General features: G+C 42.7%; 1 protein-coding gene across 5 annotated transcripts in view; it reads left to right on the forward strand.

Annotated features, from left to right (window-relative positions):
• The window catches only part of MBOAT1 (membrane bound O-acyltransferase domain containing 1), a 106,362-nt gene extending 91,362 nt beyond the window's left edge, over positions 1 to 15,000 (forward strand). For 4 of the 5 annotated variants that reach the window (XM_042985618.1, XM_042985615.1, XM_042985617.1 and 1 more), the window contains 5 exons: positions 1,912 to 2,015; positions 4,411 to 4,475; positions 6,694 to 6,826; positions 8,951 to 9,102; positions 13,819 to 15,000. In XM_042985618.1, the coding sequence (XP_042841552.1) occupies positions 1,912 to 2,015; positions 4,411 to 4,475; positions 6,694 to 6,826; positions 8,951 to 9,102; positions 13,819 to 13,945 (581 nt within the window). In that variant the 3' untranslated portion in view covers positions 13,946 to 15,000. The remainder of the gene's footprint in view (positions 1 to 1,911; positions 2,016 to 4,410; positions 4,476 to 6,693; positions 6,827 to 8,950; positions 9,103 to 13,818) is intronic. The other variant, XM_042985619.1, reaches the window with a different exon arrangement.
• The last annotated feature ends 1,031 nt before the right edge of the window (positions 15,001 to 16,031 follow it).

Below are 16,031 nucleotides of genomic sequence, written 5' to 3' on the forward strand. Positions count from 1 at the left end.
GAGACGAACATAGAACGGGCTGTGTTTCTTTAGAGTAACCCTTCAGAAGTCACTCTGGAGCTGGCCCTGAACTCCTATAGAAAAGAATGAGTAGAGCTACAAGAAAGATTTTTCTAAGATCTCCCCAGATCTTAAGACGGCGCTGTGATTTATTTTTTATTTTAACTTCAGTAAACATACAGCGTTGTATTTGGTTTCAGGTGTGTGATACAGTGATTCCACACTTCCATACATCAGCAAGTGCCCTCCTTAATCTCCAGACCCTTTTTCACCCATCCCCCTATGCACCTCCCTTCTGGTAACCATCAGTTTGTCCTCTAGAGTTAAGTAAGAGTACGTTTCTTGGTTTGTGTTTTTCCCCCCTTTGCTCATTTGTTTTGTTTTTTAAACACATATGAGCGAAGTCATATGGTACTTGTCTTTCTCTGACTTATTTCACTTAGCACGATACTCTCTAGTTCTATCCATATTGTTACAAATGCCAAGGTTTCATTTTTATGGATAAATCATATTCCATTGTGTGTATGTGTGTATACATATACACACACATATCACATCTTTATCCATTCATCAATGATGAATACTGGGACTGTGTCCATAGTTTGGCTATGGTAAATAATGCTGTATCTCTTTGAAGCAGTATTCTTGTATTTTTTGGGTAAATACTCAGTAGTGAAATTACTGGATCATAGGGTAGGCCTTTTTTTAAACTTTTTAAGGAACCTTCAAACTGTTTTCCACAGTGGCTGCACCAGTTTGCATTCCCACCAGGAGTCTATGAGGATTCCTTTTTCTCCACATCCTTGCCAACTCTTGGTGTTTGTTGTATTTTTTAACTGCTCTGACAAGTAATAAGGTGATAGATATCTCATTATAGTGTTGATTTGCATTTCCCTGATGAGTGATGTTGAGCATCTTTCCGTGTGTCTGTTGGCCATCTAGATGTTGTCTTTGGAGAAATGTCTGTGTCTTCTGCCCATTTTTTATCTGGACTACTATTTTGGGGGGGGCGGGGTGTTGAAGTTTCTTTTTTTAAAGAAAATAGTCTGACAGAATTGAATGAAGTGAAAAGAGAAAATCAGCCTCTTGGTCGGCATCTACGTCGATTTCATCAGGTCTCTATCTGATTACAAAATCGCATAATTAAGGAGTCAGAAATGTTGCACTCACCGCAGGGGGACATCTTCTTACACTTCAGTGAAGTGAAATAAAGATGGAAACGGGCGTTTTCTCAGACTGACTTTGTGGGTAGGATGCTTTGGTAATGGGGTCCACGTGTGGTCTCCGTGGCTGCTGGCCCCAGATTCATGTCTCTCTGTCTCAGCTCTTTGTCTTGTGTTCTGAGCTTTTCTAACTGTATCTCAGCAGCTCTGGCTGAAACCTACTGGCATGTCACCCTGAATGTGTCCAGAATGAGCTCCGGTTTCTCTTTCAGAACTAACGCTATCAGTTCACGTTGTGCCATCTTGAATGACAACTCTCGGGCCTGAGTCCCCTGGGTCCTCGGTTTCTTCTGGCCTCTGCTTCTGAGCTTAGATGTGTGTTTACCTTCTTCCCTGTCTCCCCTTCTATCAAGTTGGTCACTAAATCCTTGCTGCTTTGTTCTGATTCATTTCTCTTTTACTTCCATTTTGTGTTCTGTGAGCGTCTAGTGCCTTATTATTCGCAGGTGTTCACTAAATGCTAGCGAATGAATAAAAATGAGTCCGTGAACGTTAAGGCCACCAAAGAACCACTGATGTTTCTGTGATTTATGATGGTACCAGGTCCTTAAAATTGTGTTGGTTTCTTTCCCAAAGGAGAGACCACTGCCTCTCTCTCAATCTTAAAGTTAGACAGACATTTAATATCTTATAAAGCAGCAACGTGACTTTTGTTCCATATCCTAATGTGTTGTTTTAAAAACCATAGCTGATGCAGTGAATAATGCAGCAGGCTTTGGGTTCAGCGGAGTGGATAAGAATGGAAATTTCTGTTGGGATCTGCTTTCTAACCTAAACATCTGGAAAATTGAGGTGAGTCTATTATGCTTTTGCATCAAGCTTCCGTCGCAAATAGAGCAAATGATTTGCTTTGAGTGTGGTGTCCCTGGAAGTTCTTCCTCAGAGTGTCCGAGGGATCAGGGAATTCTAAGTCGAGCAGCCCCTTGGACTTTTTTTTTTTTTAAGATAACCTACTTTCTTGACAGTTTGCATGGCTCAAGGAATGACGTGTAGAAATCTGAAAAGGAACCAGGAAAATCGTTTTGTTGTTTACAGTCCTGTTCTTTCTACCAGAAAGTACAGATGTCATCTTCTCTCATTTCACATTCTGCTTTCTTCAGTCAAGAATACAGACTGGAAGTTCCTGTGTTTAGGTTGTTGTATGGCAGGCATTCTCTGTGGTTCCTTCTGAAACATTTCTAATCCATTTGCTTTTAAGAAGCGTTGTCATGGCACATGGCTTTTAGGCCACTCGAATCAGCGTGGGTTTTTTGTTGTTGTCTGTTTGTTTGTTTTTGGTCTTTCCCTGGCTCTGTTCTTGGATCACGGTTCGGTTCTCGACACGTCCTTATCTTCAGAGGTGGTCTTGTTGGGGCCGTGAGATTCCCGGTTTTCCTGGCATTGTGTGAGCCGTCAGAGCAGCCTTTCCTTCTGGCTGCTGAGTGGGAGTAAGGACTCGGGTCTCGACCTACAGAAGGGTTGGTCCTCTAGCCGGGTGACTCATATTTGCTGTCGGTTCTGGTTTCCCACCCACCACAGGGCAGGCAGGGTGCCACGGGAGAGTCTGAGCAGAAGAGGATGTGCGTGTAGAGCAAGAAACCAGGGATGTGGAGACTGACCGCCTGCTCCCTGTTAGGTGGACACCAGGCCAAAAGGGGACATGGCCGATGTTCTCCACCTTCTTAATGCCCGAGGCTTCTCTTCTTCTTAATGGACAAGCAGCAGCCTCCAGTACGACCTTTGTCATGCTTGGAAAAGCAGTGTAGATCACTTACAAGCTTCCCATTTCTATACAGATAACGTCCGAGAGAGTCGCATCGGGACTTCATTCGCTTTTCCCACTCAAGTTCTTGGCTTCCTCAAAAATCTCGGATCACTGCTGGTTGCCTTGGGGTGCTACGGGTACACGTACTTTACAGCATCTCCCTTTGGCCTGCTCACCAGTCCCCTCAGCTGTGTGCCCAAAACACAGCCCTCCTGTTGTGGGTGTGTGGTCAGGGTGAAGCGCTAAGTTGTTAAGTCACATCTTTATTAGAAGAGAAAACCAGAAAGCAGAAGTTTGCATTCTCAGTAGAGTTGATCTAGAGCAAAGAGCTGAAGAAACCCAAGGAAGTCTGATTTAGTTAAGGTACTTCGAAGCTGTACATATAGCATTGTATTAGCCAAAGACAACATAAATAAAACCCCTTAGGGCTTTGAATTAAAAAGTTATAATATCTACTTATGTATTTAATTTTCTGTCTGATCTATCTACCTACCTACCATCTCTCGCCTTCCCTCCAAACATACTACATTAGGCCAATGTATGGCCCAAGATGTCCTTAGGGCTGGCATAGAAAAAAGTGCCACTTATACTCTGCCTTTGTTAGGAATTCTGGTTTTTTGTTTTGTTTTAAAGTAGGCATCATGATGTGGGGCTTGAACTCACAACTCTGAGATCAAGACCTAAACTGAGATCAAGAGACACTTACCCAACTGAGCTACCCAGGCACCCCAAGAGTTCTGGTTCTTGAAAGTTTGCTTCATGCTTTCTAGTGCCAGCCTTTGATATGACTTTTGTCTTTCTTTCTTTCTTTTTTTTAATGAGAAAACCCAATTGATGGATTATTTTGGAATCTCTCTCCTTGGCACCTGTGTCATTGCCAGTTGGGTGATGTTTGTTTTCTTTTTTTGTATGGAGACTCCTTCATGCGTGAAATCTCTCCCTATTCTAAATCCAACTGGAAGCCCTTGAACCTGTGCAGCTCTTGGCAGAATCACTTCACAAGACTGACCTAGTGTATAGATGGCCACATAGGGAAAGATGACAGTTAAATTTAGGTTGTCTCCAGAAAAGCCTAAATCGACATGATGAAACTTTTCCTATGGCAAATCCCCCTTTAGAGTGTTTAGTTTTTAAACTCAGATGACTTAAAAAAATTTTTTTTTAACCAGAGTGGGAGAAAAACCTGTAAGACATTCCTTCAATTTTCCTATAATTTGAAAATAAGTTTTGAGGGAAATGAAGACTTTGCAAGCCAAGTTTTAGTGCAAAGCGAACTGTCTAAACACCGGGAAATTGTACTGTGTAGGATGGAACCACTGATCTTCTCTGGATGGAGTCGTCTCTATGCACATCTAATCTGCCGCCAGGGAAATTCTGGGGAGGACTTTCCATTACTTGGGGAATTTTTGAAGCTAATGATAGGTGTTATTTTCTTCTTTCTAGACTGCCACAAGTTTCAAAATGTACTTAGAAAACTGGAATATTCAGACAGCTACTTGGCTAAAGCGGTAAGAAAAATAAAAAAAATGACCTCATTGCTCGTGGCACTGGGATATGTTTAGATGGGCGTCGCTAGATGAGCAGTAGTCTGCCAGGAGTAACGTGTCATCTGACACTTTTGTTTTGTATTAACATCTCTGCCCTATAATGGAAAAGTAGAAATAATGTGAGAGGGTCGCAGCGTAGCATAGTTATTTTAGTGTATCAAACACCTAATAGTGCCCTTCTTGTCTAGCAGCCACTCGTGCAGTTCTCAGGTCAGTTCCATAGGAGATGGCGGTTATCCCCATTTTACAGATGTGGAAAGTGAGACAGAGAGGTTATGACACTTGCTTAAAGTCACACAGCTAATGAGTACTTGATAAGAGCCCAAAGAGACTCTCTCCAGAGCCAGGCTCTTAAACCTCTGTGTTTTGCTGCCTCTTACCTAGAGGAGATTAGGTCAAGGAAGGTCAATGTCAGCATCAAATCACTGAAGATCTCCATTTATCCCTAGCATTAACAGCTTGATGGCACCTTGAAGATTTAGGTTTTTTTAACCTCACATTTTTGTTCATATTTCTCTGTCATTTATTTCCCTACACATTCCAAGACTGGAAACGTTACTTAATATGGAATTAATGTGCTATCCTTGAAGCAAAAAACTCTAGCTAGCAAATACTCTGATCATATGAGTGCAAGAGTGTGAAACTATCAAGCTGTAGATTCTGTTTCTGATACATAGCATTTTTCATAGGTCCCAACATCAGGGTAAGAGACAATATACGGTAACACTCCAAAGTAAACTCAAGCAGCGCCATCTGAGAATTGACCTGAACATGCAAATTTTGGGAATTTGTACTTACTGGTGCTATTAATTTTACCAGAAAATTTAGCATAAACCTCTATTTCTTTTTTTGTTTGTTTGTTTTAATGTTTATTTATTTTGAGAGAGAGAGTACGAGTTGGGGAGGGACAGAGAGAGAGAGGGAAAGAGAGTCCCAAGCAGGCTCCACACTGTCAGCACAGAATGTGACACAGGGCTTGATCCCATGAACCGTGAGATCATGACCTGAGCTGAAATCAAGAGTCGGATGCTCAACCAACTGAGCCACCCAGGTGCCCCTAAACCTCTATTTCTGTATGTCAGGTAATCCCAATATCTCCATTGGGAATTTATGTTCTAAGATGACTGAACATAAAAAATGTAACAAATATTAAAAAATCATTTTGGAAAACAAAGCATCTTATTCATACAAAAAGATACAGAGGGTAAGAAACAAATACCTGTGAAGACTAGCCCATTTCAAAGAAACATTCCAAGTGGCATCCAGGTTCTGTCTCTTTCCCCAAATGCATTCTCTTTCTTTGTGTGACAAGCAAGCCATAGTCCTTAGTTTGAGTTCACTTCCATTGCGTTTGACAATCCATACAGAGCTGGATTGGTGTTAACTGTTTGAATTTCTATTTTATTTTTGGGGGTTCGATTGTTTAGTAAAGCACGTCATGGTTTCCTTATGCTGCCACTGGCGATTTATAGATCGGATTTGGGAGAAAGTCCCCATCACTTCGTTTTAATCAACCAAGAAGTCAGAGATCTCCAGGGTATTTGCTGACAGTTTCTAGGTCCTCACAGTGTCACTCTTTAAAGCGAATTCGTGGATTGAAATCCAAAGGGACACCGGAAGCGCCGAAAAGTCGTGTAACCGACACCGTGATTTTGTGCTGGAGTCCTTGCCAAGAGAGATGAAACGGTTTGCAGCGTTGGCTGGGTAGATGGCACGGAGGCCAGGTCGGGATTCATTTTGACCGAAGGAAGATACCTACTTCGAAAGACGCTATCCTGATCTGAAAAGTTCTAGTGCCAGTGGCCCTGATCCATAAGTGTTCCTGGTAGATCAGGGCACTGGAGGAGTGCGCTTCTATGAGGCAGGAGCTCTTGCTGGGTGGAGTGACTGCTTGGACTTTTATTAGATCTCGTATGACGGGGCCCAGATCATTTAGTTCCATGCAGTTTAAAACTTCCTATTCTACTCCCCAGACGATTGGACTACGAATTCCCTGTCTGGTAGCATTCAGGAAACGGAGCTCAGGCAGCTGGCATTGCATTGAAAAGCCCTGATAGGGGTAGGCATGTTCGCCATCCGTAATGGGTCAGATGATTTCTGTGTGGTCTGAAGGCACAAGTGTAGTTAGACGTTTCTGCTCCTCTGACTGATGGCTTGTTGTACCTTCCTCTCTTCATAGAGTGTGCTATGAGCGGGTTCCCTGGTACCCCACGGTGCTAACCTTTGTCCTGTCTGCCTTGTGGCATGGTGTCTACCCTGGATACTATTTTACCTTCTTAACTGGAACCCTTGTCACAGTAGCAGCCAGAACGGTAAGCTTCCTTTGGTTGTAAGATCTTTTCCCTAATAATCTGATGCCTGTATGTGTTACCTTCTGGTCTCAGAAGTAGGTGGTGGAGATGGGAGTGATACTTTGAAAAATCACCACACAACAGAAGTCTTCCTCTTAGAGAAATACTTCAATATGTAGGAATTTTTGGCCACCAAGTAATTAACTGCTTTTCTGTTATTTACAGATGGTATTTGCAAAACAAGGAATTTTAGGAGTAATGAATGTTTCGTACCTTAAGAGATGAAAACATTTTTAATCATTAAGCGGTCTACCAATTACGATGCCTTCGTAATTGAGGCTCCACAGGCTTCATTCTGCTTGTACCCAACTCATTTTCTCATTTCATTATCATAAGCTGAGAAACAATCCGCCAAGTCTTTGCAGCCAGTAAAATTGTGTTGTTAGAGATCACTCTAACTTGTCACATTCTCATGCCTGATCCGATTAAGTTAGTTTGTGTGAAATTCTTTGTGAATTTGTTTGGGTAGCCTCCGGTTCGTCCTGGACTGTTCCTACTCTGTGCTGGTTGTAGAGTAGAATGCTAAAGAAACACAAGCCCTGCCTGCCCTTAAAGAACGAAATGAACACGTATGTGAGTAATTGTAAATCAGGGTGTGTTGATTGTGCAGTAGAGTTTTGTATTTGATTTAATCGCAACCTTTGATAATGATTGTGGCCTTCCATATTTAGGTGCCAGGGATTAAAAAGAAAATTTTTTTTAATGTTTATTTATTCTTGAGACAGAGACAGAGCATGAACAGGGGAGGGGCAGAGAGAGAGGGAGACACAGAAGCTGAAGTAGGCTCCAGGCACCGAGCTGTTGGCACAGAGCCTGATGCGGGGCTAGAACCCATGAACCGTGAGATCGTGACCTGAGCTGAAGTCGGATGCTCAACCGACTGAGCCACCCAGGTGCCCCTGGTGCCATGGATTTTTAATGACATTTGTTAAACTGTATTTTGGATGTGAATTCAGGAGCCCCAGCATAGCTATTCACGCTTTAATTCATGTATCCTGTGAGTGTTTCAGGCACTGGAATCCCGCAGCAAGAGTCCCTTCCCTGCAGAATACCTGTTTTAGTTCGATGAATGTGGGTTGGAATATACGTGTGAACAAGAATAATTGATTATTTTAAAAGTGCACTAATCAACATGAGTAGTAACGTCTATATTCCACATATCTGTAAGTGGAAAACAAGGAACGCCGTGTCTTTTCTCCCATTCACATACCCCTTACATTATAAAAGCACAGAACAGATGGCCAGGACAAGCTAAAACAAAGACCGGAATTGTGCTTGTTTATATATCCAAAGTATTATTCCTGAAAATGCCTTTAGCTCTGTGATTTCAACTGGTATCAAAGCATTGATTTATGGAAAGCCTTTCTTTTGGGTGGCCCGGACATATTTTTCACAAATGAGTTAGATAGGGGGTAGAGAGGGTTGGTAGAACAGTATTCCCAGGAGAATGAACTCAGGAGTTTGTTGATACTGCTTACGCTCCCCAGGGGGTGGAGCTCTGTCTTGAACTCGCCAAGAAGGAGTCTTTAGCTTACCCAGAGGCCCCCAGGAAGCCTCTCCTGCTTTGGGGCTAAGCTACCTGTAAGCCAGTCACTGTCCCAGCTGTGCCTTTGGTTCTTGGATCTGGGAATTACATGTCTTTCTGGAGGCAAATCTAGTCCCATTTATTAAAAGACCTACAAATTAATTATGGAAAAGTTAGCTTTTCCATATTATATCACAGATTAATATTTTCAGCATGGAATATGGTTTTCGATAGAATACTAAAAAAAAAAAAGCCTAGAAAATAAATCTGTGCCATCAGTGAAAATATAAATGTGGATGTGTATGCATAGCGAGAGGCTTGGGAGGATATGTGCCAAGGTTATAAACAGTGCTTTTCGCTGGCAGATATCAAAAGATAAAATTCTTTTTTGCTTAGTTCTTTGAACACTTGTCAACAGTGGACATAAATATGTTTTTACGATAATAAAAATCATAATGGCATTTTTGATCACCTGTGTTCCCAAGGTATACTGCCCCCATGCATGGAATAAAAACTGTTTTTATTTTTTTATCCCTGGCTCTGCCTTCCTTGGCTTGCAGATGAGGAACAACTACAGACATTACTTCCTTTCCTCAAAAGCCCTCAAGGTTGCGTATGATGTGGTCACCTGGGTGGTCACTCAGCTGGCCGTGTCCTACACCGTTGCTCCCTTCGTCATGTTAGCAGTTGAACCAACCATCAGCTTATACAAGTAAGTTTCCGTCGTTCTCCATTGCCGTTTCATAAACTTGTCTTCTCTGCGTTTGGCTTGGAAGTTGGCAAATTGAATCCATCAGTATTAAGAATTTCTAAATATGGCTTCCACGTATCTTAAGTGCAGGAAACTGCCAAAATGTGAAATATGTGTCAACTTACAGCAGGAATGTTTGCGTTCAGCTCAAAACCATTTAATACCTTCTGGTTGCTGGGCACTGTCCTAGAAGTTAGGGATAAAATGGTGAGAAAAATAAAAGAAATCCTTCCTGGTCCCATGGAGGGGATAGCTTGATAGAGGCATTAAGTACATTAAGAGTACATTAAGATTGTACTCAGAGTGAATGATACTGATGAGGTTTTGGAGTGGTGGGGGTTGGTATCTGATGGCCAAGAAAGAATTGTTGAAGATGTCTTTGCTGCAAGATGTGATTTTATCAAAGCACATGGACAGGACCGGTGGGCAGGAACAGCTCTACTGGGGTTGTGAAGAGTGACTAGTTATATACCCTGGAGTTGGGGGAGGTAGAATCAAAAGGAGGCCTCCAGAAGGACTTTGGTCTGCTAAAGAGGACTCCTAGGATACCTGAGGCCTTGCTATTGTGAAGCTAAGGTCGTTTTTCCTCTAGTAAGGCATTTACGCTAGGATGGTGGGGGGTTCCTGGAGGAAATGTTCTACTCCGAATTTGCCTGAAGTACTTATCAATGGGCTGCAGGTTGTAAAGAAATTTAATTTTACCTGCTCTTTCTTTCTTGCCTTTGTTCCCCATATCCCTATGGAGAGGAAGGTGATACCAGGGGCTCCAGGAAACGGAGTCTAGAGATAACTGGAGAGGAGTCTGTTGATAATAAATTACCAAAAAAAGGCCATCTTAAGATATTTGTGAACTGAGGGAGACTCCCGTCCCGCATGACTATGATCTCCATTAACTGCTTGTTTCCTTTCCTTGGTCCTTGGGCGGCCAGGAGTGTCTGAGGAATATGGCACATATCCCACCTGGGGGCGGGGCGGGGGCAGGGGTGCTGGCTTGCACTTTGCCCTCAGCTTGCCTTAATGCTCCCTCATCGGTATCGAGACTTAGGAGGGCACGTAACAGGAATCGGACTCAGACCGGACATCAAGGGTAGCTTTTGGGTGACAACGGCATTCGAGCTAAGACCTGGAGGCTGCATGGGGGGGGGGGGGGGGGAGCGAAACATAGTGTGTGTGGGGATGTGAGGGTGATGGTCCAGGTGGAGCACCCTAGGGACTGTGCTCCAGACACAGGGAACAGCACTGAAAAGGCCCCCTGTGCTAGGAGGAGGTTCTGGGCACTGAAGCCCCAAGTGACCTGAGTGTTGGCAGAACCGAGAATCCATGGTAGATAGCGGTGAGCTGAGGGGAGAGAGTAGCTCTCAGTATCCCTGTTTGTCGTAAGAGGAAGTGGAAGCTCAGAGAGGGTGATTGAACAAAACTCACACACCTCGACCTGAGTTTCAGACCTGGAGTTCCTTTATAGCAAGAACAGTAATGCAGTCACGAAAAATGTCTTTACAAGCTATTTGGGCAGAATGTTACTGGTTGGAGATCATGCTAAATAGCGATTTGTTGGAGATAACGTGCATTTAACCGACTGAAGTATGCTGATTCCTACACTCAGGGGCTCTAGAGGAAGAGAAGCAAATAGCTACCAAGCCAGATCACCCAAGTAGATTTCCATGTATTTACAAAAACAATAATTCCCTGCCCAGATCAGCTCTGTCCAGAAGTTTCTACAGTCTAGAAATGCTATCCGGTGTGTTAGTCATCGGCACGTGTGGCCGTTGAGCGTCTGCAATGTGGCTGCGGTGACTGAGGAACTGAATGGTCAATTTTATCTAATTTTAATTAATTTGAATTGTAACAGCCATGTGTTGCCAACGGCTATCATAGATTGCATCTCACAAAGTGTTTTCAGCATCTCTTAAGAGAATCACTGAATCTGATGAAAGAAATGAAAATTGAATGTGCGGTTTTTTTTTTTTTTTAGCGGAGGTGGGTCTGGTTGCATTCCAGATCATTCCAGATCTGTTCCTCACTTGGGGCTAATTTCGGTGACTGGCAATGAATGGCAGTTGTATGCAAATCACTTCTCCGCACATCCATCACTGCTTAACATTTAAATTTCAGATGTGCTTTATTTTTAGGTCTAGTCGGTTTTCAATCTATGGTGACTTCCCATCTCAGCTTTAAATTCCTGTCTAATCTTTAAGTTGTGAATCCCAAGTAAACACTTAAATGTATTATGAAAGAACCTGTCTGAGCTCAGGATACTATGACTAAATATAGCCCGAGTGAGTTCTGCCACAAACATTTCCCTCGTTGCGGAGGCCGGGAAGTCCCAAGATCAAGGTGCTGGCAGATTTGGTTTCTGGTGAGTGCTGTCTTCCTAGTTTACGGAAGCTGCCTTCTCTCCGTGTCCTCACAGGGTGGCAGAGCCACACAGGGAGAGGCAGCTCACACTCTGGTTTCACTTTATCTTCCTATAAAGGTACTAATCCCATCACGGGGCCCACCCCCAACCAGATTACCTCCCAAAGTTCCACTTCTCCAATACCATCCCTTGGGAAGTTAGGGCTTCAATACATGAATTGGAAGGTTGGGGCACCTTTGGGGTCCATGGCTGGACCTTTTTGGGAACTCATTTTGAAAGGCAAATCCTTATCCACGAACTTGTCTTTAAGTAGAAGACCCTTAAAAAATATTTTTTAACATTTACTTATTGAGAGAGAGACACAGAGCAAGCAGTGGAGGGGCAGAGAAGGAGACACAGAATCTGAAGCAGGCTCCAAGCTGTCAGCACAGGGGCTCGAACCCATGAACTGCAAGATCATGACCTGAGCCGAAGTCCGACGCTTGACTGAGCCACCCCGGTGCCCTAGTAGTGACACTTTCTTAAATTCAGTGTGTAAGGATGCCAGGTAGAGACATCTTTTGCAGATAGCATCTCCTTGAGAGTGAGGACTATGCCTCATTCATCGGTGTATCTGGGGTACCTGGTTCGGAACTAGGGTGCTCAACAAATGTTGAGTTTTTCCATAATAAAGAGATGAAGTGTTTCTTAAAATTTTAGAAAAATATGGAATGGCAGAATAGGTTACTAAACTTTGGGAGGGGATTGAAATATTTTCCTTCTGACTTCCAAAATAATTGGCTTTAATCTAACATAACTGTTCCAGTGTAGATGAAAGATTAAGGAAAATGCAAGAACAAAGCGTGGCTGGAGTGCCTGTTGAGCCAGTGTGTCTATCTATAGAACTCTTTTTCACTCTCGGTGTCCTGGTTTAGACAATAAATTAATTGTTTACTTGCCTGGGGCTGGTTAAATTATAGGAGCCTCCTTATCCCCGGTTTTGCTTTACATGGTTTCAGTTACCTGCAATTACTCTCTGGGAGCAAATGATCCGCCTCCTGTTGTGTGATCAAAAGGTCAGTAGTAGCCTAATGTTACTAATTTTATCACCTCCCATCATCACAAGGGTGAGTACAGTACTATTGTACTGTATTTTGAGAGAGGAGAGACCATATTCTTATAACTTTTATTAAAGTACATGGTTGTAGTTCTATTAATTTCTTTGCCTAATTTATGAATTAAACTGTATCATAAGTCTGTAGAGGGAGAAACAGTATATATAGGTTTCAGTACTGTCCACAGTTTCAGACCTCTACTTGGGGCTCTTGGACCGTGTCCTCCAGCTAAGGTGGGAGGGAGGTATCTGTGGTACCCTCACTCCTATATTCCTGTTGTTCCCCATTCCCCTGAAGGAAGGAAGGGCTTTGCCTTTTTTTTTGGTCCTGGTTTAATGCTTTGTACATCCTAAGCAGTAAATGCTTATTGAAAGAATAAGTGAAGATGTATTTTTTTCTGTTAGAACTCTTGACTATTCTGTAGATGCTTTCAGGGAAATTTATTTAGGGGATATGTGAATTAACCTGATTCCAATGTGTCTGAGGACACATGAATCCGTTCTGGGTTTCTTGACATTATTTTCCTTTGATCTTCCAGAAGCATTGGAGAACGTTTAAGTTCAGCCTTTCCAAAAGGCTATAGAACAGTTGTACAAATGTGAGCTGTTTCTAATTACTTGCATTTACAGATATTTATTGTCTACATTGTGCTCAGTGTGCTGAATGCCACGTTTACACAATAGAAATGCACAGACTGAAAAAGCAGCACTTGTTTCTTATTAGTTTGGGTGAAAGCGATCTTCAGAGTCATAGAGCAGGTTTTGAAAATCTGGATTCTTCTGGCTCCTAACACACACAAGAACAACTCTTCACACTTGAGCATATCAGTTAAAGTGTAAGGTGCATTTGTGTCTAGGGAACAGAGTATAGGGTTTGAATTGGGTCCTGTGTGTTCTTAGATTTCAAATCATTAGGGGTTTCTGGCTGTTATGGGATTCATGCTCTTAGTCTGATCAGGGCAGGGGGACAGTACTGTGTATCTATCTGTAGATGGGCTGATGGGTTTGCTGTGTTCAGTTCTATGCTTTTGGTCCATCCCTGGCCTGCTCACCTACCGAAGGAGCCCCCCCGCCTTGGGGTGGATCAAGGCAAACTGGAATACAGACGGGTTGGCTACTGCCCAAAATTGTGCCTTCACTTGCTGGCCTGCAGATGATGTAATCACACCCATGTGACTTTTCCCATTTGCATCCTTGTGCGAAATATAATTTTTGTGTTTTATTTTAGGTCCATGTACTTTTATTTACACATCATAAGTCTTCTGATAATACTATTTCTGCCGGTCAAACCCCATGCTCATATTCAGAGGCAGCCTCAGACTCTGAACTCCATTAATAAGAAGAAAAAAGATTGATACCTCCAAGAAAAAGCTGAGCGTGTAAAACTGCAAAACATCGGAAAGTTGAGACCAAAAGGCTCAAGGGTTCTCCAGTGACTTAGAAGCAGTGTTTACATGCATTTTTTTTTAAGTGCAGGGAGAATTTTTATCAAGCCTTTTTAAGTCAGCCATGTCCGGTTGACTTAATATTTCCTAGGACACTTGAGTGGGGTGGAGGTATGTGCAGAATGTGCCAGAGACCGTGCAGTCTGGGCTGCTGGGTCTTTGCTTCTCTGGCACCATTTCCAGCCACGGGAGCCCATACATCTGCTCCGGAAGGCAGAAGGTGTGGTTGCTGACAGAGCTGATCTTCCAGAATATACCCAGATATGGTTGTTCCTTGGGAAGCCCCAGACCTTTTGACCACAGTGACGACACTCAGAAGACCACGGAGGAGAAGGAGCCGGCACGAAAGAACCAGGAGGACTTGCCGTGAACGCTTGAGTGGATGGAAAATCAGGCATGCCCGAAAGTAGGCTGCATTTTTTTCCCCAAGAGATAGAACTCTTCCCTTTTTTCCTTCTGAACTGAGCCAAGATTGGAAATCAGTCTCCTGTACTCCAGGAGTCTAGGAAGGGCTACTGTTTTCCATTTCACACACGCCATCTCTTTGCCCAGGGATGGCCCTGAGAAAACACCCAAATGTTTGTACCATCAAAGGCAGAATAAATAAGCCTTCTAAATAAGTAATTTGTTTTAAAAAAGTAAAGTTCCATAGAAGCTTGTTAAGAAGCAGCATTTTTCTCTTTGCTCACCTCATTTCGTGGAGGTGTTCATGATCTTGGTTATGATACACACACCAGCTGATTTTCACTTTTCTGGTTTTGCAGTTGATTAAATTTGACTATTTTAGTTGAATCATTGTATCGGAGAGCGAAATGGAGGACCGTTTCCTATCCTTGTTATGAATGTGCTGTGGTTCCTTTCGGGGACTTCTATTGGATAATATTCTATGTGGGAGAAAGAAACATGGTATTAAATGTGCAAAATGATGAAACTGATAATAATAAATTATATGTTACAACAGTGTACCCTAAAGTAATGGTGAGAGAATTTGTTCCAATCAGATGGCTCCCAATTGGTTTTTTACCAAATGAATGCTGTGTTTGTATATAAAGGAAGCATTCCTGAATGGAATGATTGCTTTTTGTTTCTGTGAGGGGTGACTCAGCATTCTGAAGCACGTGCCTTATATTTGTGTGTTTCTCTAAGTTTTAACAAATGCACATAGTTCAGGTTTTTCTCTTAAGTTTTAACAAATGCACAAAGTTCCAGTTTTTACTTGTTTAAATTTGACCTTTTATGACCTGTTCAATTTGTCCTCTATGTCAGGTACTTGGAAGGTTTTGGTTTTTTTGGTTTAATTTCCTATCTTCATTCCCAGCTTTGCAGGTAGGATTAACCCCTCAGTGCCCCCACAGTCACAGAGACTGTGCCCCTACAGTCACAGAGTTAGTGAAGGAGCAGAGATTAAAATCCAAATTCCAAAGCTTTGGACAGTTTGTAATTTCCAGGAGGTACCCTGCTGCTGCTTAGGGCGATGAAATGTGAAGTGATGTGCTTGTCCCTTGAAGAGTTTGTATGGTGTTCATGGAGAATACTAGAACCTAAACTCTAGGCCTTATATGTAAGATAATGGAAGTTAAGAAATAGCACATTTTGGCCGGTGTTTGAGGCTCACCCCAATTTAACCAGGTAACCTTGGGGCAATACCACCTTGCTGGTCCACGAGGAATGTTAGGGGAGAGGGGATATGGGTACTTACCATCTATCAGGGGCTTTTTCCAACAGGAACACGTAGAGGTGCAAGACCAAGAAAAATGCACACCAGTAAAAATGATATAGATCACCGTGGGCCCAAAGTCTTTGGAGTAATCCATATTACAGTAAAGTCTTTGAACTTGGCAATATGATTTATATTCAGGCTTCACTGTATCTAAATAACATCATTTCTGAGAGAAAAATTTTGGTAACAAGAGGAGGGGTGATCACCAGGGTGACCATCCTGTTGTACCAGTGACTTTACTGACCCCTCAGTCGTGGGGAAACTTGGACCATTTGG

Source organism: Panthera tigris, chromosome B2 (genome assembly GCF_018350195.1).
Source record: "Panthera tigris isolate Pti1 chromosome B2, P.tigris_Pti1_mat1.1, whole genome shotgun sequence".
Classification (NCBI taxonomy): domain Eukaryota; kingdom Metazoa; phylum Chordata; class Mammalia; order Carnivora; family Felidae; genus Panthera; species Panthera tigris.